Source organism: Symphalangus syndactylus, chromosome 7 (assembly GCF_028878055.3).
Source record: "Symphalangus syndactylus isolate Jambi chromosome 7, NHGRI_mSymSyn1-v2.1_pri, whole genome shotgun sequence".
NCBI classification, from domain to species: domain Eukaryota; kingdom Metazoa; phylum Chordata; class Mammalia; order Primates; family Hylobatidae; genus Symphalangus; species Symphalangus syndactylus.
Genome location: NC_072429.2, coordinates 60,618,094 through 60,638,637, shown reverse-complemented (window position 1 = coordinate 60,638,637; position 20,544 = coordinate 60,618,094). Strand labels below are relative to the sequence as shown.

General features: G+C 40.2%; 1 protein-coding gene across 1 annotated transcript in view; it reads right to left on the bottom strand.

Moving 5' to 3' along the window:
* Positions 1–20,339, bottom strand: part of BPNT2 (3'(2'), 5'-bisphosphate nucleotidase 2) — a 37,332-nt gene extending 16,993 nt beyond the window's left edge. Inside the window, exons 1-3 of the mRNA XM_055286361.2 lie at positions 19,698–20,339; positions 5,386–5,548; positions 3,405–3,500 (exon numbers count right to left, since the gene is read on the bottom strand). Of these exons, the coding sequence (XP_055142336.1) occupies positions 3,405–3,500; positions 5,386–5,548; positions 19,698–20,084 (646 nt within the window). The 5' untranslated portion in view covers positions 20,085–20,339. The remainder of the gene's footprint in view (positions 1–3,404; positions 3,501–5,385; positions 5,549–19,697) is intronic.
* Positions 20,340–20,544: the final 205 nt, after the last annotated feature.

The following is a 20,544-nucleotide window of genomic DNA, read 5'->3' as shown; positions in this document are numbered from 1 at the left end:
ACCTTTGAGTTCCAGTACATTGGGCAAGTTAGCCGCATTACAGAAGAATGGGGTATTATATTACTAACTTAAAAAGACATTTTTAGAAACCACTTTTTGCTAAGTTAGGGACGTTTGACTTCTTTAAGGTGGGTAAGCCTACAGACGAGAGAGGAATATAGATTCTTATTAAATAAAGGTTTCTAAAAAGGGGCATTTTATTATCCCTATTCTTCCCCCTAATATGTACAGATGTGGAAATCAATGCCCAGAGAACGTAAATCTATTTGCCTATCTAATATCAATTTCCTCTTCACTTCCTTTATTGAGCTTCCAATTCTCTTCGGAATAGCAGGCTCTGTTTGCAGCTAAGGGTGTCATGTGACATTCAGCCAATAAAATGAAGCAGAGGTTTAATGGATAGGACTTCAAGATATTTTTTTCCTCATACAAAGAATATCTAGGGTAGACCTTTTGTCTCTCTTCTTTCTCCTTTCTTCCTGCTTAGAACAGAGAACCATGGTAAATGAGAAGAGCCACCTTTGTGAACATGCAAACAAAAAGCTATCTTCTAAGAAAAAAAAGCAAAAAGAGAGGAGTCAGATCCTTAAACGTATTATGGAGCCACTAAAGCACACCTATGCTTTGGCCTTCTCGTTAGTTGAGAAAAAGAAACCCTTGTTGAACCACTGTAATCAGATTTACACTGTGTGTAGCTAAATGCCATCCTAACTGATATAGTGAGATAATAAGGGACAGTGTCAAAAGAACAAGAGGGATTCAAAGACTTAAGCTCTGTATTTAACTTTTATATGCCTGTTTTTTTAATTTAAAAAAGTCATAATTTCCATTTTATATTCCTTCCAGAATTACTGAAGACTGAAAAAACTTATGTCAATGCACTTCATAAACTGTGAAAATACAAAATAATTGTAAGATACTATTAAAGAGTGGTTACTTCTTAGAGTAACATTTTGAACTTATGGTTTCATGACAGGAGCTCCTAAGTCCATTTTTTCATCTATGAAAAAAGATAACGTCTTTCCTTGTCACAGTTACTGAAAGGTTCAAATGAGATAACATTAAGTATACTGCAAATTGTTAAACATGATATAAATGTTAGAAATTATGGAGTTATTATTTTGAAAGTGGTGTGACACTGATTTGAATAAAATTTCTATGGTTGATTCTACCACTAATTTACATGAGTGATCTTGAGGAAGGTATTAAATTTTTGAGTCTCATTTCCTCATTTGTAAGTGAGAGTACTGATTTTAGTAACTGTGTCTCTCTGTGTAGCAGTACTATGCTGTACTCCAACATCCACTTTCCCTGTTTTCCTTGAATGACAGAATCCCTAAATTTTAGTTTGGATGGCCATTGAAAATAAGGACTATATTTTTTTGCCTCCTTTGTGACTGGGTTCTAGATAGGTTTTGAGCAATGGGATGTGAGGTGAAGAGATGCATGTTTGACTTCACAAGTCAAACCCTTAGTGGGAAATGTCCTCCATGTCTCCCCTTTTACCCTTTCCACGGGTGAAATACAGCTGAAGTGGTGAGCCATCCTCAGTCACACAGAGGAAGACAACAGCAAAGCAACAATAGAGATAGAATTGCATGCCTGGTACTACGGAACTACCTTGGCGGTCATGGGCTGCTTATATACTGTCTGTTAGAGAAAAATTAACTACTTTGTATTCAACCTCATATATTTTGGTGTACATTACAGCAGTCTAAATTAACGGCCTAGTGTGTATCCTAAACTAATTCAGTAAGGATTAAGGAAAATATGTGAAGGTAATCCATAAGCCATAAAGCAATTATATAATTAATCTTACAGTATACTGTCATAGCAATGGCATAAATCTTTTGTAGCTTATCAAACCATCAACTTTAAAAATTATTTGAAATGAAAAGAAGAAAAAAGGTCAGATAGTACAAAGTGGACTTGATTTTGAAACACAGAGCCACCACTCAAATAGATGTTTAGCCAATCTCAGAGCAGCCCGAATTTGGGATTCACATTTATTCAGCAAAACAAATACATAATTTTAGAGTAATCAAAAATTAACTTTGTCTTTCCGTTTCTCACCACTTCACAGACAGCCTTTTCATGCAATTATCAGTCACGCCCTTAAGACACAATGGAGATGACTGCATAAATGACGGTAGTATGGGATGCTCATTGTATCAATGTCCTAAAGCTGCCATAAAAAACTACAGGTTGAGAATCCCTAATCCAAAATTCCAAAATCTGAAATGCTCCAAAAATCCAGGACAAGCACTGACATGATGTCACAAGTGGAAAATTCCATACTGGACCTCATAATAGCTCACAGATAGAACTTTGCTTCAACCACAAAATTATTTAAAATGTTATATAACATTACCTTCAAGCTATGTAAACAAGCTATATATGAAATATAAATAAATTTCATGTTTACACTTGGGTCCCATCTCCAAGATATCTCATTATATATATGCAAATACATTAAATCTGCAATGTGAAACACTTCTGGTCCCCAAACATTTCAGATAATGGATACTCAATCTGTACCACAAACTTGGTGGCTTATAAAAATATATATATTTTCTTATAGTTCTAAAGGCCAGAAGTCTAAAATCAAGGGGTCAGCAGGGTTAGTTTCTTCTGGAGGCTCTGAGGAAAAATAACTTCCATGGCTTTCTCCTAGCTTCTGGTGACTGCAGTCCTTAGCCTATTGAAGACATCACTCCAATCTCTGCCTCCACCTTCACATCATCTTATCCCACATGTGTCTGTGTCCTTTCTGTTTCTTACAAAAACACTCTAATTGGCTTAAGAACCTTCTCTAATCCAGTATAATCTTATCTCAATGCTTACCTTAACTTTCTGGGTTGTTATGGTTAAACTGTGTCCCCCAAAAAGATATGTTGACATCCTCACTCCCAGCACCTCGAAATCTGACTTTATTTGGAAATAGAGTCATGGTGGATGTACTAGATTGAGATGACGTCACACTAGAGTAGGGTGGGCGCTGAATCCAATATGACTGGTGTGCTTGTAAGAGGAGAAGAGACACAGACACACAGAGAGAATGCCATATGATGATGGAGGCAGACATTGGAATAAGCACTTATAAGCCAATGAATACCACAGAATGCTGGCAAATTGCCAGAAGCTAAGAGAAACACAAAAAGACAGTCCCCTACAGGTTTCAGGGAGAGCATGGCTCTGCCAGCACCATGATTTTAGATTTCTAGGCTCCAGAACTGTCAGACACTACATTTTTGTTGTTTAAGACACACAATTTGTGTTTTTTTGTTACAGCAGCCCTAGGAAACTAATACAGGAGTGGACACAAATTTAGGTACATGACAGTAAATGCTACAGACAAACGGTTCAATAACAAGAATTCTTGAAAGCTCTAGCAAATTTCATACCTGTATATTCGGAAAATGGCTTATGTATAACTCCTAGCATGGGTTTACCATTTACAGCCACACACACCATAGTAGTGACGTACTTTCGAAGATCCTCTATGAGAAAAAAAAACAACACACACAAATGTCAAAGTAATGTGCATAAATTCAGGATACAGTATTACACTTTAGTTCATTAAAAAATTTATATATATGAAATGTCTTTCCAAAACAACAATCCCTTCAAGCAAACAGAGTCCGCGGCAAGAGCCAGTTTAAAGGAGTGGCTAACAGTTCTGGTTCACGATGAGATACCATCTCACACCAGTCAGAATGGCTATTATTAAAAAGTCAAAACACAACAGATGCAAGTGAGGTTGTGGAAAAAAAGGAATGTTTATACACTGTTGGTGGGAGTGTAAATTAGTTAAGCCACTGTGGAAGACAGTGTGGCAATTCCTCAAAGGCCTAAAGAAAGAAATACTATTCAACTCAGCATTCCCATTACTGGTGCAAAAGAATATAAATCATTCTATTATAAAGACACATGCATGTGTATGTTCATTGCAGCACTATTCACAATAGCAAAGACATAGAATCATCTTAAATGCCCATCAATGATAGACCAGGTAAAAAAAAAAAATGTGCAACATATACACCGTGCAATACTATGCAGCCATAAAAAAGACAAGATCAGGTCCTTTGCAGGGGCATGGATGGAGCTGGAGGCCATTATCCTTAGCAAACTAATACAGGAACAGAAAACCAAATAAGACGTGTTCTCTAAGTGGGGAGCTAAATGATGAGAACACATTGACACATAGAGGGGAACAATACACACTGGGGCCTTTCAGATAGAGAGTGGGAGGAGGAAGAGAATCAGGAAAAATAACTAATGGATACTAGGCTTAATACTTGGGTGTTGAAATAAACTGTACAACAAACCCTCATGACACAAGTTTACCCTATGTAACAAACCTGCACTTGTACTCCTGAACTTAAAAGTTTTAAAACAAATTGCATTTAGAGTGAAGACCCTTTTATATTATAAAAATCACACAAACAAAAGAGTTCTGGTTCTACAGGCATTACCTGGGTTATTCTCCTAGCCCACCATTTTGTTAACTGAATGTCCTTGAGTAAATTACTTAAATTCAGCTTCCTTATCTGTATAATATAAACAATAACTAAGCACTCATCTCTAGGTATAAATTAAAATAACTTTTAATTTAAAAAATCAAATTAGACACTTAAGATAGTCCCTGCACAAGGGACATGCTCACTAAATGTTATTATTATATGAACAGGACAATCTCAGTTTAGGAAGAACTTTTTATGAACAAATTTCTCGATATTCCATATTTCTATTATCTACTCCTGAAAAGTTCTGTGTTGTAATTTTAGTTACTATTAGATATATACATCCACTGTCTTCTCCCTGTTCTCCAAAGTTATGTATTGATTGTTATGGTTCAAGTTCAGTGCAAAAGCACTGAAATACAAAGGTAAAAAGGTAGAAGACTCCACATTTAGGGAACTTACCATCTAGCAGGACAAATAGATAAACTTTAACATATAAACCAAATGAAGAGTGAAAAGGCAGAAACTAGCTACCTCTGGGTAAGAAACAAGGCCTGAGAGGGGAATCTACAAAAATAAAATCTGACTAGGACTAGGTAAAAAAGGTGACTGGAGGGACAGTAGTTTTGTTTTGTTACTTACTTGCCTTCTGGATACCTAGAAATTTACTATTTTGAATTCCAAAGTCAGATGTACATGCATTAAAACTTAAATTCCTAATATCCCGAGTAAACATTAAATTCTGGCTAAAGAATTTTCTTCAATTATAGGTGTCCAATATAAAACATTTTGCTACTACTGTTAAAAATGCTTCCTTACTGAATAATCAGTGAGCCACTATCACCTATGGGAAGTATACCTTGGTTCTGGTTCTCTACTACTAAATGTCAATCAAATGTTTTGAGTTCAGTTTAAAAATTACCTGTATATTCCTGTGTAGCATCAAGTGGGTCAATCCAGACAGTAACACTTTCTGCTGGTACCTCTTTAGGAGTAGTTACTTCCTTTAGGATATCCTCAGGAATCTTATGATCCCACAAGATAACCTCCTGATCAGCTGCATCCACGTGTTCCTCAGTATTAATCTGCATCAAAAACAGGTGACAGTTTAAAAAAGTAAGAAAAAAATCACTATTTGATAAACTACAAAAGAAAAAGCATTTCAGACAAAAATCACAAATTATAAATAAGTAAATCCCTATTTTTATTTATTTTGATGCTCCATATTGCAAAATGAAAATGAAAAAAAAATCCATGACATCAGGTCTTTAAATGCTTCCCAATCTAATATTCAAGCCTGGTTTGTTGACTAATCAAGACAGATAATTCAGATATAGAAAAATATAGAGAAACTGAGCATTGAAGAAACAAGCTACTTAAACCTTAACAATGCTTTATGAAAGATAATAGCTCTAAAGTGTGAAAATAGACAATATTCTGGAACACAACACAAGGCAACTAGAGTTAGAAGAAAGACATATCACAGAATAGGGAGGTACAGTCAAATTTTCTACCTTTTTTTTTTTTTAACTAAGGAACAAAATTAAAACGTAAAATAAATTTAACTTACCATACAGATATGTAAGGATGTAGGGTAAGGAGAGAAACGTAAGTAGAGGAAGCGTTGTTAGGAGAATAGAGGAATATATTCTCTCCTTACCCCACACCCTTACATACCTACATATATATATACACACACACACACACACACACAACCCCCCTTACATATATATATTCTCTATATATAATATATTATTTCTATATATAACATATATATACATGTGTTTGTATAACACTTTATGTAAGTATTCATTTACAAATACATTACAGATTCCTTTAAATTGAGATTGCTCAACTTTGGCATGACTGACAATTTGGACTGTATAATTCTTTGTTGTGGGGCTGTCCTGTGCATTGTAGGATGTCTAACAGCATCCCTGGCTAAATGCCACTAGAACGCACTAGATGCCAGCAGCAACACCCTCAGGTGTGACAAACAAAAATGTCTCCGGACATTGTCAAGTATGCCCCTGTCCCATCCTATGTAAAAAACACTGTTTTCAACAGTGTGCTTCTTAATGCATCCTAAAATATAGTCTAATTTGTAAAATAGTGTTTTAAAAATAATGTTTTGGCCAAGTGTGGTGGCTCACGCCTGTAATCCCAGCACTTCGGGAGGCCGAGGCGGGTGGATCACAAGGTCAAGAGATCGAGGCCATCCTGGCCAACTTGGTAAAACCCCGTCTCTACTAAAAATACAAAAATTAGCCAGGCGTGGTGGTGCGTGCCTGTAGTCCCAACCACTCGGGAGGCTGAGGCAGGAGAATCATTTGAACCCCGGAGGTGGATGCTGCAGTGAGCCGAGATCACGCCACTGCACTCCAGCCTGGTGACAGAGCAAGACTCCATCTCAAAAAAATAAAAAATATAATCATAATAAAAAAAGTTTTAGAACTGCATTTACTTTTGTAAACTGGCATATAACAACTGACTAAATCTAAGAATTGAGTGTTCTTTAAGAATTAAGTTGGCCAGGCGCGGTGGCTCACGCTTGTAATCCCAGCACTTTGGGAGGCCGAGGCGGGCGGATCATGAGGTCAGGAGATCGAGACCACGGTGAAACCCCGTCTCTACTAAAAATACAAAAAATTAGCCGGGCGTGGTGGCGGGCGCCTGTAGTCCCAGCTACTCGGAGAGGCTGAGGCAGGAGAATGGCGTGAACCCGGGAGGTGGAGCTTGCAGTGAGCCGAGATTGCGCCACTGCACTCCAGCCTGGGCGACAGAGCGAGACTCCGTCTCAAAAAAAAGAAAAAAAAAAAGGAAAAAAAAAAAAAAGAATTAAGTTAAGAACAGATCATCAATCTTATTTGAATACTGCCTCACCACGAGACTTCTATCACATCATAATACACACACACAAGAAAAAATGTCCCCAAAATTTGGATTTTAGTTAGGGACTTAAACTCTCAGCAGACAGGCTGTTGGGTCCTGTGCTTTTTGACAAGCTCCCTTTCCAGAGTAGGTCATGTTTATGCCACATGTGATGCCATGCCTAGACCCCATGCTACAGTGCCAGAGTGATTACAGCACTGACAATACATGAGTATTGTCAATACACCATCTCTCACCTGTAGTCTTCAGAAAGTCAGACACACAGACAGGTTTTTAAAAAATACCACAACTATCAGCAATCTCCAGAAGGTACCCTGAAACACCCCAAATTATCACAGGAGAAGTTAAAAATAGTAATAGTCTAGAAACATCAAACCACTTAAATCATTAAATATCTTTTTTTTTTTTTTTTTGAGACAGAGTCTTGCTCTGTCACCAGGTTGGAGTGCAGTGGTGTGATCTCAGCTCACTGCAACCTCCACTTTCCGGGTTCAAGCGATTCTCCTGCCTCAGCCTCCGAGTAGCTGGCACTACAGGCACCTGCCATCACACCCAGCTAATTTTTGTATTTTTAGTAGAGATGAGATTTCACCGTGTTGGCCAGGATGGTCTCGATCTCCTGACTTCATGATCTGCCCGTCTTGGCCTCCCAAAGTGCTGGGATTACAGGCATGAGCCACCGCGCCTGGCAAATCATTAAATATTTTACAGTACAGAGCAAAGTAAACATTCAATTTATTCACTTATGTCTTTATTGATTCAGCAAATGTTTACTGATTGCCTACTATATGACTGACACAGTTACAGGTCCTAAAGATACCACAGTGATCAATGTGAGACAAAAATTTCTGCCCTGTGGAACTCGGATTCTAGTATAGATAAACAAGACACATGCAAAAACATGTAGTATGCTGGACAGTGATAAGGAGGAGAAAATAAAGACCAAAAGGACAGAAAGAGTGTTGTTGGAGAGTAGAGAAAGGACTGTTAGAGGAAGGGTTATTCTTTAAGAAAAAGGGGTAGATAGGATTAAGAAAGGGTGGCTAGGCAATTATTCATAATGGCTAAAACCAGAAAACTAGTAATTCCATCAATTAGTAGTTTATCCATTATCCTGATGAATGGATAAATATATTTGGTATATCCATACAATGGAAAGTTACTCAGCCATATATAGGAATAAAGTATTGATCATGCTAAATCAATAAGTATTGATCATGCTTTGTGAAAGCATCAACACACAAGAGATCATATACTGTTTGATTCCATTATGTAAAATGTCCAGAAAGGCAAATCTATAGAGAAAGACCAATTAGTGGTTGCCTGGGATAAGGGATAAAAACAAGAATAAACAGTTAATGGGGACAGGGGTATTATTAGGGTGGTAAAAATGTTCTAAAACTGATTAATGATGATAGTTGTACAATTTGGCAGTTCTGAAAATTACTGAATTGTATACTTGAAATAGGCAAATTGTAAGATATAAAAACTATGCTGCAATGAAGTTGTTTTGAAAAAAAGGTAACGTAGCTAGAGAATCCCCTCACTGAAAAGGTGGTATCTGAGTGAAGAGATCTAAAGAAAATAAGCCTGGCAGGCTTATCTAGAAGTGCACTGTAGCCCAATAAATAACAAATGAAAAGATCCTAAGGTGGGAATGTGCCTGGTGTGTTCAGAGGGCAGCAAGGAGGCCAGCAAGGCTACAGCAGAGTGAGCCAAGGAGAAAGGCTAAGGAGTTGAGGTCAGAGAGTAACAGAAGCCAGATGGTGAAAGACCTTGCAGGGTGCAACACAGAGCCAGTTGCCCTCCATCATAACAGCTATTAACAATGTGCAAGGCCGGGCGCGGTGGCTCACGCTTGTAATCCCAGCACTTTGGGAGGCCGAGGCGGGCGGATCACGAGGTCAGGAGATCGAGACCACGGTGAAACCCCGTCTCTACTAAAAATACAAAAAATTAGCCGGGCGCGGTGGCGGGCGCCTGTAGTCCCAGCTACTCGGAGAGGCTGAGGCAGGAGAATGGCGTGAACCCAGGAGGCGGAGCTTGCAGTGAGCCGAGATTGCGCCACTGCACTCTAGCCTGGGCGACAGAGCGAGACTCCGTCTCAAAAAAAAAAAAAAAAAGAAAAAAAAAAAAAAAAAAAAAACAATGTGCAGAGGGTCCTAGTCATTGCAGTAAGCTAAAGGGAGGCGGAGAGGAGCAAGTGGGGAGGTACAAAGTTTAGAAAGAAACCAATCCATAATATGAAGTTGATTATTGAGCACCGAGAAAATCTAAAAGAGCTTGCAGATAAATGCAACTCCAATCAAAATCCCCACAGGTGTTTTTTGTTGTTGTTGGTTTTTTTTAACCTTCTCCTTGGAAACTGGACAAGCCATTTCTGAAAATTACATGGTAGAACAAAAAGTCAAGAAGCAACACATTTTGGGAAGAGGGGAAAAAAAATACCATCATGGTGTGGTGACTTACCTTACCAGATATCAAGACCAGAATAATTAAGACAGTGTGGCACTGGTGAGGCATTTTGGTTCAGAAACCACGCTTAACAACAATGCCAGACTACCTCAGATGAATGAAGGTAACAGTAACACCATGCGAAAAGGAATAAACTTTAAAAAAAAAGAAATGTGACTCCTAGAAAAGACGAAGTAGTTTATGGGCCTTAACCACACTATAGCTTACAAAAACGGCAGTGCTAAGTCTGGCAACTACTGAGCTTCACTGATTTTTTGCACAATTCAAGTCAGCTTCTCCATATACTTGCAACTGAGTATAAGCGAACACATTACAGAACAGTATTTGAAAAGATCTTCACTGAGAATCGGGTTAGGGAAAAACAGAGCAGGAGTACAAGAACATTAGCACAAATACCTAATCTGCTTTTGCATAACTGCTATTTATAACCTGCCACAAACACTACACATCTACAAATTTGAAAAATATACTACCCACCAATGTAAAAAACCTTATCAATAGTTGCTATGGTCAACACCAGAAAGTCTTCCTCAATCCTTTTTCACATGCCACATCCAATCAGTCAGTAAGCCCTGGAAATTCTACCTCCCAATTCTAAATATGTCATCATGTCTACCAAGAAAATCTTAGTTTAGGCCACCATCTCTCACCTGGATTTCTACAATAGTCCTCAATTGTTCTTGCCTCCTACAGTATATTCATTCACCCATTCATTCAACATCTAATGGCTGTATACTCTAAACTGTTTTGGACATTGGGATACAGTAATGAACAAAACAGATAAAATCACTGCTTTTACAGGGCTTCCCTTCTCAACCCAGCAACCTGCCATCTTCCTAAATCAGACCATGGCACTCTAGTTTAAAACCTTCCAATGGTTTCTCATTATGCAGAGATAAAATCCAGACTCCTTATCACAATATACAACATTAAGTTCTCGATGATCTGGATAATGACAGCAGTAAGTGCTATCCCGTAATCTCTCTCGTTTGCACCCTTATTTACTGTACCCCAGACTTACTAGTCTTCTCATGGTCACTCGGCCTCAGGGCCTTTGTACTTACTGTATTCTTCTGCTTGTACACACTTTGCCAGATCTCTGCATGACATCCTGGTTCTTATTCAGGTCTCAGCTCAAATGAGACTGCCTCAAAGTGGCCTTTCCTGACTACCATTGATAAAGAAGGACCATCAGACTTTTTCTTCTTCAAAGCCCTTATCAGAAACCATGTTACTTGTTTACATTTACTATCTTGATCAGCTAGAATGTAAATTCTGTGAGTGCAAGGACACAAATTTTCTTCATTACTGTAGCTCCATCCCCATTGTCTAAACCAAAGTAGGTACTCAATAAATACATCTTAACTGACAATATTATTCTTAGCCACTGTAGTTTTTCATTTCTTCCCCATAATCCTCTTCCACTCAACCTACTCTTCCTTCCTCATCCTTACTGCCTGTTGAAGACCTCAACAGGGAATTGAAGCATAAGAAATCAACCCAAGCTCCAAAAACCCATACCTACAAACAGCCCTGGCCAATCCCTGCCCCCTCCCGACACCAAGCCAATCACTCCCAAAGAAGCCCATTATGGTGGGAATGAACAATGCAGCTTTTAGAGAACCTATAATTTTAGAAGGGTAAGCATAAAAAGGTTCTAGAAATCAGAAAACACTAAACTGATCTTGGTCTATGCTGATACATAATAGCTCATCTTACAGTCTCCACCTACACCTGGCAACTATCAAAACATTCTCAGATCCTTTTGTTAGCCTCTATGTATAGCAAGTTTGGATTTCTTTAGGTTAATTTGCCTCCTGTGTAGGCATTTCTAGTACTCACAATGTCCACTTTTCTTTTCCTTCCTGAAGATCTGGGAGACTATACTTCCCATATGCCTTGTAGTTATAGGCAAATGAGAGCAATTCTGGCCAGTAGAATATGGACAAAAATGTAGATGTACAAAATTTGGACAAAAATGTGAATGCGCATCACTTTCTGGCTTAGGCAATAAAAAGAAAGCTCCTGCCCAATTCTTCAATCTCTTCTCTTTCCCTGCTATGTTGACATGGCAGAATCACATATCAACATCAACTAGGTCACAGTCACTTCATGGAGGACAATTGCTTTGGAGAGTGTCAGGCTTCTGAGAATTGGAGGATGTCATTACTACAGCATTGCCTACTCAGTCTTTCCTGACTAATGCATTTTCCCTTTTATAAAAGTAAATACTCCTAAGTAGTTTAAGAGCCAGAAGAAATTCACACGTGTGAATCAATTTAATTTGAGTCTCTTCCTTTAAACCTCAACCTTGCATCAGGAACTCTGAGAATAAACAAAACAAAACAAAAAAAAAACATTCTTGTTACTGGATGGGAGGTAGGGGAAATAGGAAAAATAATTTAGGGGATAAAACAGTAATAGCTAGGTGCAGATCTGAAGGGAAAGCACAGCTTAAACGAGGCAGCATTAGATATGAGAATAGGTACAGAATAGTAGGAGTGTTCCATAATTGTGAGGACAGAAAATGTTAAATCTATACGCTAAACAATACCTTAAAATTAGTACAACCAAGTCAGGGGTCAGGAATCAAATGCTATGTAATACAAAAGGTCCTCAACTTATGATGGGGTTACGTCCTGATAAACCCATTGTGAATTGAGAAGCATTTGTACTGCGTAAGTTGAAAATATCTGAAGTCAAAAATGCATTTGATACATCTAACCTACCAAACATCACAGCTTAGCCTAGCCAACCTTAATTGTAGTCAGAACACTAACATTAGCCTACAGTTGGGCACAATCATCTAACACAAAGCCTAACTCATAATAAAGTATTAAATATCTCATGTAATTTATTGACCACTCTATTAAAACTGGAAAACAGAATGGTTGTATGGGTACTACAAGTATAGCTTCTTTACAATGAATGGTGCTATCATTTTTGCACCATTGTAAAGAAATCCTAAGCTGAACCATCTTAAGTTGGGAACCATCTGTACAAAGGTTCTTAAGACACATTTGTCTATTTAAAGATTTTATTTAATTATATGGACATATACACACACATATACATATACATATAATACATATACACACATATGTGTATTTAGGCTAGTCTTTTAAATTCCAGAAAGGGGAAGGAAACTATTCTGCATCAGTATTGTCAAAGTTCAAGGCCCCGAAACACAATCAATGCCATTAGTATGCTAGTTCAGTTACTTTGGGGTTTGAAGGGACTTCTGGTTAATGCCTTAAGAAGGAATCGATCATTTACTTCATTTCTCCATAAATCATTATATCCTAACCTCACACAGTACCTATCATACCATAGGTGTGATAGTTAATTTTATATGGCAACTTGACTGGATTATGGAATGCCCAGAGATTTGGCTAACATTATTTCTGGTTGTATTTGTGAGGGTGTTTCTGGATAAGATTAGCATTTGAATCAGTGAACTCAATAAAATAGATTGCCCCCTCTAATGTGGGTGGGCAGCATTCAATGTTTCCAGAGTTCAGAGTGTGAATAGAACAAAAGGAGGGAGAAGACTCTGCCCCTTCTTCTGCCTTACTGCTGAGCTGAAACATCAGTCTTCTCCTGCCCTCCAACTGAGACTAACACCACCAGCTCTCTGGTTCTCAGGCCTTTGGACTTGGACTGAATCACATCACTTGCTTTCCTGGGTTTCCAGCTTGCAGGTTTCCAGCTGACAGATCAAGGGACTTCTCAGCCTCCATAATCACAGGAGCCAATTCCTTATTATTATAATATATCCTTATAATTTAATATATATCCGTATAATATATCCTTAAAATGATCCTTATATCCTTAATATATATCCTTATAATATAATAAGGATAATATAATATCCTTATTATTATAATATAATATGGATAATATCCTTATTATTATAATATAATATGGATAATATCCTTATTATTATAATATAATATGGATAATATCCTTATTATTATAATATAATATAAGGAATTATTATAATAAGGAATCTCTACTGGTTCTCTTTCTCTGGAGAACCCTGACCAATACAGTAGGCATTCAATAACTATTTTCTTTCTTTTTTGAGATGGAGTCTTGCTCTGTCACCCAGGTTGGAGTGCAGTGGTGTGATCTCGGCTCACTGCAAGCTCCACCTCCCAGGTTCACGCCATTCTCCTGCCTCAGCCTCCCAAGTAGCTGGGACTACAGGCGCCCGCCACCACGCCCGGCTAATTTTTTGTATTTTCAGTAAAGACGGGGTTTCACTGTGTTAGCCAGAATGGTCTCGATCTCCTGACCTCATGATCCGCCCGCATCGGCCTCCCAAAGTGCTGGGATTACAGGCGTGAGCCACCACGCCTGGCCTCAATAACTATTTTCTAAACATACAAATAAACGTCCCTCTACCTGTCCTATTCTCTTCCCACCTTTATAGAAACCTTTTACTATCAACTATTATCTCTCAAATATATCTCTATAAACAATTAAACATGCTGTAGTGTCTCATATCTTAAAAAGAAATATACCAAAAAGAAAGCACAGAACCTTCTCTTAGGAAACATAATACACCTAACACCCCAGCCAATTTCCTTAAAAGCCCAATTTCTCACAAGACTTGCCTTTACTCACTGTCTCCATTTCCTCACCTCCTAATCATAGGGTGCCTGAGTTCAAATGCCAACTCCTCAATTTATTGGGTATATGAATAATTTAGGCTAGTCACCTAACCTTTCTGAGCTACAATTACCTCATTGGTAAAAAGGGACAATGATCTATCTCGCTGTAAGGTTCTTAAGAAGACTGAAAGAGAAAAGGTAAAACAAACTTAGTAAAGTGCTTAACACAGAGTAAGCATTTAATAAAGGTTGGTTGCTACTATTCTTGTTAAATGATTGTTTTCAGTCTTCATTATCCTTGGTTCTAGGCCCTGATATTCCCTTTCATGTTATATTCTCTCCCTAACCAATTCTGTTCACAACTAGTTTCAATTAACATCACAACACCGATGACTCACAGATTTGTATTTTCAGTTCAGATGTTTCTTCAGAGCTTCAGACTCATACATTCAACTGCCTCTCTGACAGCTCCCCTTGGACATATCAAAGGCATCACTAACATAGCAAGTCTAAAATGGCATTCATAATCTGCCCCCCAACTTAACCACCACTCCCCTTAACCAGGAACAAAACCCCAATTGTGAAAGCTATAGAGGAGTTATTTTTGACATATCCCTAAAAATTCTTTCATTTCCTTCTACATCTATCTTCTCTACAACCATAACCCTAATTCAAAAGATATTAGCTCTGACCTGAAAAAGGGCGTCCTAACTGGTCTCCTAGTATTTACTTTGCTCCCCTCCAAACCATCCTCCAAGCAACTACTCTGAGTCCTTCCATTCATTTTTAACACTGCAGTTAAGAGTATACTTCTGTTACATCTGCTATACTGCCTTATATAGAGAATTAGACAGACCTGAGATGATTCTCTGACCATTAAGTGAATCTCAGTGACTCTAAGATTATTCTCACGGTGAAACCCCGTCTCTACTAAAAATACAAAAAATTAGCCGGGCGTGGTGGTGGCGCCTGTAGTCCCAGCTACCCGGGAGGCTGAGGCAGGAGAATGGCGTGAACCTGAGAGACAGAGCTTGCAGTGAGCCAAGACTGCGCCACTACACTCCAGCCTGGGCAACAGAGCGAGACTCCATCTCAAAAAAAAAAAAATATATATATATATATATTTTCTAGCTGGGCAATCTTTGGCAAATTATTTAGCCTCTCCAAGCCTTTATCTGAAAAATAGAGGCTGTAGTACTTAACCTCCTTTGTTGCTATGAAGATAAATTAATAATGTCAAGAAGTTTAATTCAATTTTTGTGACTTGCAAAAGGCTATGCAAATGTTAGCTAGTAAAACAAGCTCAGCATAACTTCCCCACTGCTTGAGTCCTGGTCCTCATCTCTCACATGGCCTGTTCTAACAGTCTCTAACTAGTTCCTATCTACCTCCAAATGCCGAAAGCCCAAAGTATGGCTTATTGCAGGCCTCAAGAAAAGTCAGCTAAATCTGGCCTTCTTTTAGTATTCTAGTAGTAAACTATGGAGTAGATCCAAATTCCTTTGAGCTTGGAATATGACCTAGCCCCTACCTACCTTTCCAATCTCTTCCACAATAATTCTCCCAAGTGCATTTTACTCAAACTCATCAGATTACAAGAATTAGCTCTCCTACTATCTCTCTTGGGGCCTGTTCCTTTGAACTAGATTCTTTCCCTCTGTTTTCAGTGCTTATGTCTACACCAATTACTAGTTACTCTGATTTTACAGAAGAGGAAACTATGGCTCAAAAAAGTTAAATGACTGGCCAGTACCACCTAGGCTGGTGAGTGCACAAGATGTCAATGCAAGTGTTCTGTGCACCATATTAGTGCTTCTCAAATTTTTCTGGGACATACTTCTGTTGAAAAAGAGCAGCTTAACTTCCATCTTACAGGTCAAGGAAGGCACAGACCCAAGTGGCTGCTACCAGCTTGGAGTACCATGCTTTACCTTCAAATAAGTCATTGTCAGAACTTTGAACAAATTAAGTTGAGGACAGGAGCCCCTCAAACAGATAGTCCCCTGTACATTAAATCAAAACTATAAATCTCAGTTTGTCTGTTCTGTGGCTGCAAACTCACTCCACAAAAGTATCTTTAGCCTTCATTTTCATTGTTACCTGCAAGGATAAAGAGACAGTGCCATTACGAATGGCTGGAGTTACTATTACTTTGACACAATGAAGTCAAGCATTGCCAAAGTGTTTAGGAAGAGGAGACTAGCTGCCCGGAGGACTCTGTGGGATCTCTAACCTGAAGAAAACTGAAGACAAAAGGAAATCCAGGGAGCCTAGGTGACATCTGAGTTTTGCTAAGACAGCACTCACTTATCTGGAGTATGACTCCTCAACTGGGGCATCAATTGACAAATGAGGCAGATAATTCTTCGTTATAGGGGGCTGTCCTGTGCATTATAGGATGTTTACCCTCTACCTACTAGATGCCAATAGCATCCCACCCCTGGTTGTGACAACCAAAAATGTCTTCTGACGTTGTCAAATGTCAGGGGACAAAACTGTCTCCAGCTTAGTGTTCCAGGATAACCCCTGGTATATCCTTTCACTGAGGAGTGAACATTAGATATGAAAGCTCAGACTTCAGACTCTACATAGGAAAGTAGTGGGAGAAAACAGATCTTTCTACATTTACATAGGGCACTAGGATAAAAGAAAGAAGTATCTGTTGCTTCTCAATGGTCTTTTTCCACTAGGAAGTAAACTAAGTGGGATATAATTTAAGTCTCTTACCAAGAAATTTGGGGTGAGGCTTCAAAATCAAGCAGGCATTTAAGACTGTACTTCTGGGCATTAGGAGAGGGGAAGGCAAAAAAGGAGAAAGACTCTTTTAGGTGATTCTCCACTTAGTTGGCTACAATATTTGGCCTCTAGCCTATAACACAGGGGTAGGCCGGGCGCGGTGGCTCACGCCTGTAATCCCAGCACTTTGGGAGGCCGAGGCGGGTGGATCACTAAGTCAGGAAATCGAGACCATCCTGGCTAACACGGTGAAACCCCGTCTCTACTAAAAATACAAAAAAAAAAATTAGCCGCGCGCAGTGGCGGGTGCCTGTAGTCCCAGCTACTCGGGAGGCTGAGGCAGGAGAATGGCGTGAACCCGGGAGGCGGAGCTTGCAGTGAGCCGAGATAGTGCCACTGCAGTCCGGCCTGGACGAAAGAGTGAGACTCCGTCTCAAAAAAAAAAAAAAAAAAAAAAAAAAAAAAACAGGGGTATAAGGAGATCGCTCAACATGACACCATCCCTACTTTGACACTGTATAAATGAGCACAAACCTCCTCTATTCCTTCAGTCACGACCCAACATGAATACTACAGAAGCACATGCAAACATTCAAATAGTCACAAGAAAACAAAAAGTTTTTATATTAAGCCAGAGACTTCAACATCTGCAATTCCAAAAGCTTAGCTTTTGTGTTAATAAAATGCAGCTCACTACCCTTGGCAGCCATTCCCTTATTGTTTGCTAATAAATGAGAATGCACACACATACAGATGTGTTTTCAACATTTAAGATACTTTTGTTTTTACTTAAAAGAAGAAAAATCAACTCTGTTTGCTGTATTTCACTATTACTGCTTTTAAGCTTCTACAATTATAAGTTTTAAATAGCCTTCTAAAGATCTAGCTAAAATGTGGGATAGTTCATATAAGCTGGAGTGTCACGAGCCTCAGACTTCTCGTTTGTAAAGTAGGCAGAAATAAAATTTACTTCTTAAAGTTACTGTAAGGATCAAATGAAGTCCTGTGTAGCCAGTATTTCGGCATGCAGAATATATTCAATATATGGTTATTATTAGTACTATTATAACCATTAAATAGCAACTTCTCTGAATCTCCTGTTTCCTCTATAAATTTTTGGGAAAGGAAACATATGTTTTGAAAAGGGGGTAAAATATTTCATAAACACATCTTACATCTGGATGCAAAAAAAGATAAGTATTATTTGTGATGATAAAAACAGAGCAAGGAAGAAGAAAAAGTGGAAATATTCTGTGTTTTAAGCAGAAATTTGAAAAAAAAGTTCTAACGTTAATTACATCCGGTATCCAGTAGCTCATGATAGGAAATCCAATGTTCCTTTCCATTGGAAAAAAGAAAAAGACAAAAGAAAAGAGAGGAAGAGAGGAGAATAAAAAACAAAACCAAAGCAATATTATGATAGACTGGAAGAAGCCTTACACAAAATACATAACTAAACAATGACAATATTCTCCTAACTCTTTCAAGATCAGCAGTAAAGGTCAGTCACCTTCCAAAGAAGCCTGGGTTTGCACATCACTGTTTATCTAATAAAATTCCAGTGAAGACAATTTTTCTTCCCAGTGGCCAAAACTACAGTTAGGTGAGTTAAGATATACGTTAATAAGGTGCTGCTACGCTATGTTGAGCTCTTCCTCAACAAAATTTGCAGTTCCCGGAACTGCAAATTTTAAATACGCTTTATTCAACTCAATAGCAGCTCCAGTGAAATGATGAATTCAAAAAGTATTAATAACAAATCCAAAATGTCTGGATTTCCTTAAGAAAATGTCAACTCCCTTCCTAGAAACCTACCCAAAGAAAAGGCAAACGTTATTTAATTCTTATTCTATGGAGTAAATATGGATCTTTAATCAAGGGCCAGGTAGGATCAACAGCTGGTATATTGCTAAGTACCTCCTTAAAGGGCCCGCAAACAATAAACTGAAGAGCGTCCTGACAAAACGACAGCGAAATGAGCATACTCACCCCTCACCCACCCACCCCCACCCCCACCCCCACCCCCGCGCGCGCACACAGGCACACACAAATGCCCCGCACACTAACAGCTCTGCAACAAGACTCGGTCTTTCAGCTGGCTACTGGCAGGCCAGCCAGAAAATATGTACTCCAGTTTCGACCCTTCTAGGGATGAAATCAAGGAAGGATAGAGGGTCTTGGTGGATTTTAGCCAACCCCTTAATTCTACAGAGGAGCCTGAAGCTGCGCGTGCAATTAACTTTGTCAGCCTTTTTGTTTCAAGGCCTTCTGATCCCAGGTACACACGGCGCACACCCGACCCAGGACAAGCCAAAAGGGCACGGGCCCTGAGTCAGACTACGTGCAACCTCACCCAGCTCCTCTGCTGTCTGTCTGACCTTGTGCACGTTAACTTCTGCGTCTCAATTTCCACATCTACAAAATGGAAACAGAAGCTCCACACCCCATACTGTTGAGTCGACGGGCCGAGACGCGCTACCCGGCTCCAGTGGGCGCTCCGCCCGTGGGCTCCCACCTGGACGCTGGGGAAGGCGGTCTTGAGCAGGTAGAACATCTTGCGGTTGGACAGCACGTCGCCGCTGGTCATCTTGTCCTCGGCTCCCTCGCGCGTCTTCCCCTTGGACTTCTCGTGGAGGACGTTGCTCTCGCGGACGCGCCTCACCTCGTCGCCGCCGCGGACTGCTGCCAGCACTGACACAGCCAGCATCTCGCGCAAGTCCACGGTGCCCCCGTCGGCCGCGGCCGCGGGCCCCGCCGCGCCTCCGCCAGGCTCGCCGCCCAGGCCGAAGAGGCTGAAGCGGCCGGCCAAGAAGCCAGAGTAGAGGTGGTAGAGGACGCCGAGCCCCAGCAGGCAAAACACGGCCACCCCCAGTGGGGAAAGGCGGATGCCCATGGGGGCCATGGCGCGGGAAGCCGGGCGCTCCGGGCTGCGGCTCTCACAGGCCTCCCAGCGCCCGCCGCCGCGCTCCGGGCCAGGCGCCGCACGGGCTACACCGGCGCCCGCTCCCCGGCCCCGGTGCGCCCCATCACTCCCTCCCAGGAAAGGCCGAGTTGCGCCGCGAAGACTACCAACGCCGCCCTGCGCGCCTGACTCGCCAGGCAGCGCGGTCTAGGCTCTTCCGCCGGCCGGCTGGTCCGACTTCCACGTTAGCCTACGGCCGCGAGGTGAAAGGGGAGCGTGGGTGTGTATCCGGGTTACGCGACGGGGCGGGGCGAGGGCGAGGGCGAGGGGCGGGGAGAGCTGGGCACCTCCCCTTGGGGCGGGGCGGGACGGGAGGCGCTGGACTGAGCTGCCTTCCTTGGTCTGGGTGGGAGGGTATTCCTGGAAGTGGCGAGCAGCAATCCGCGCAGGAAAGTGTGCT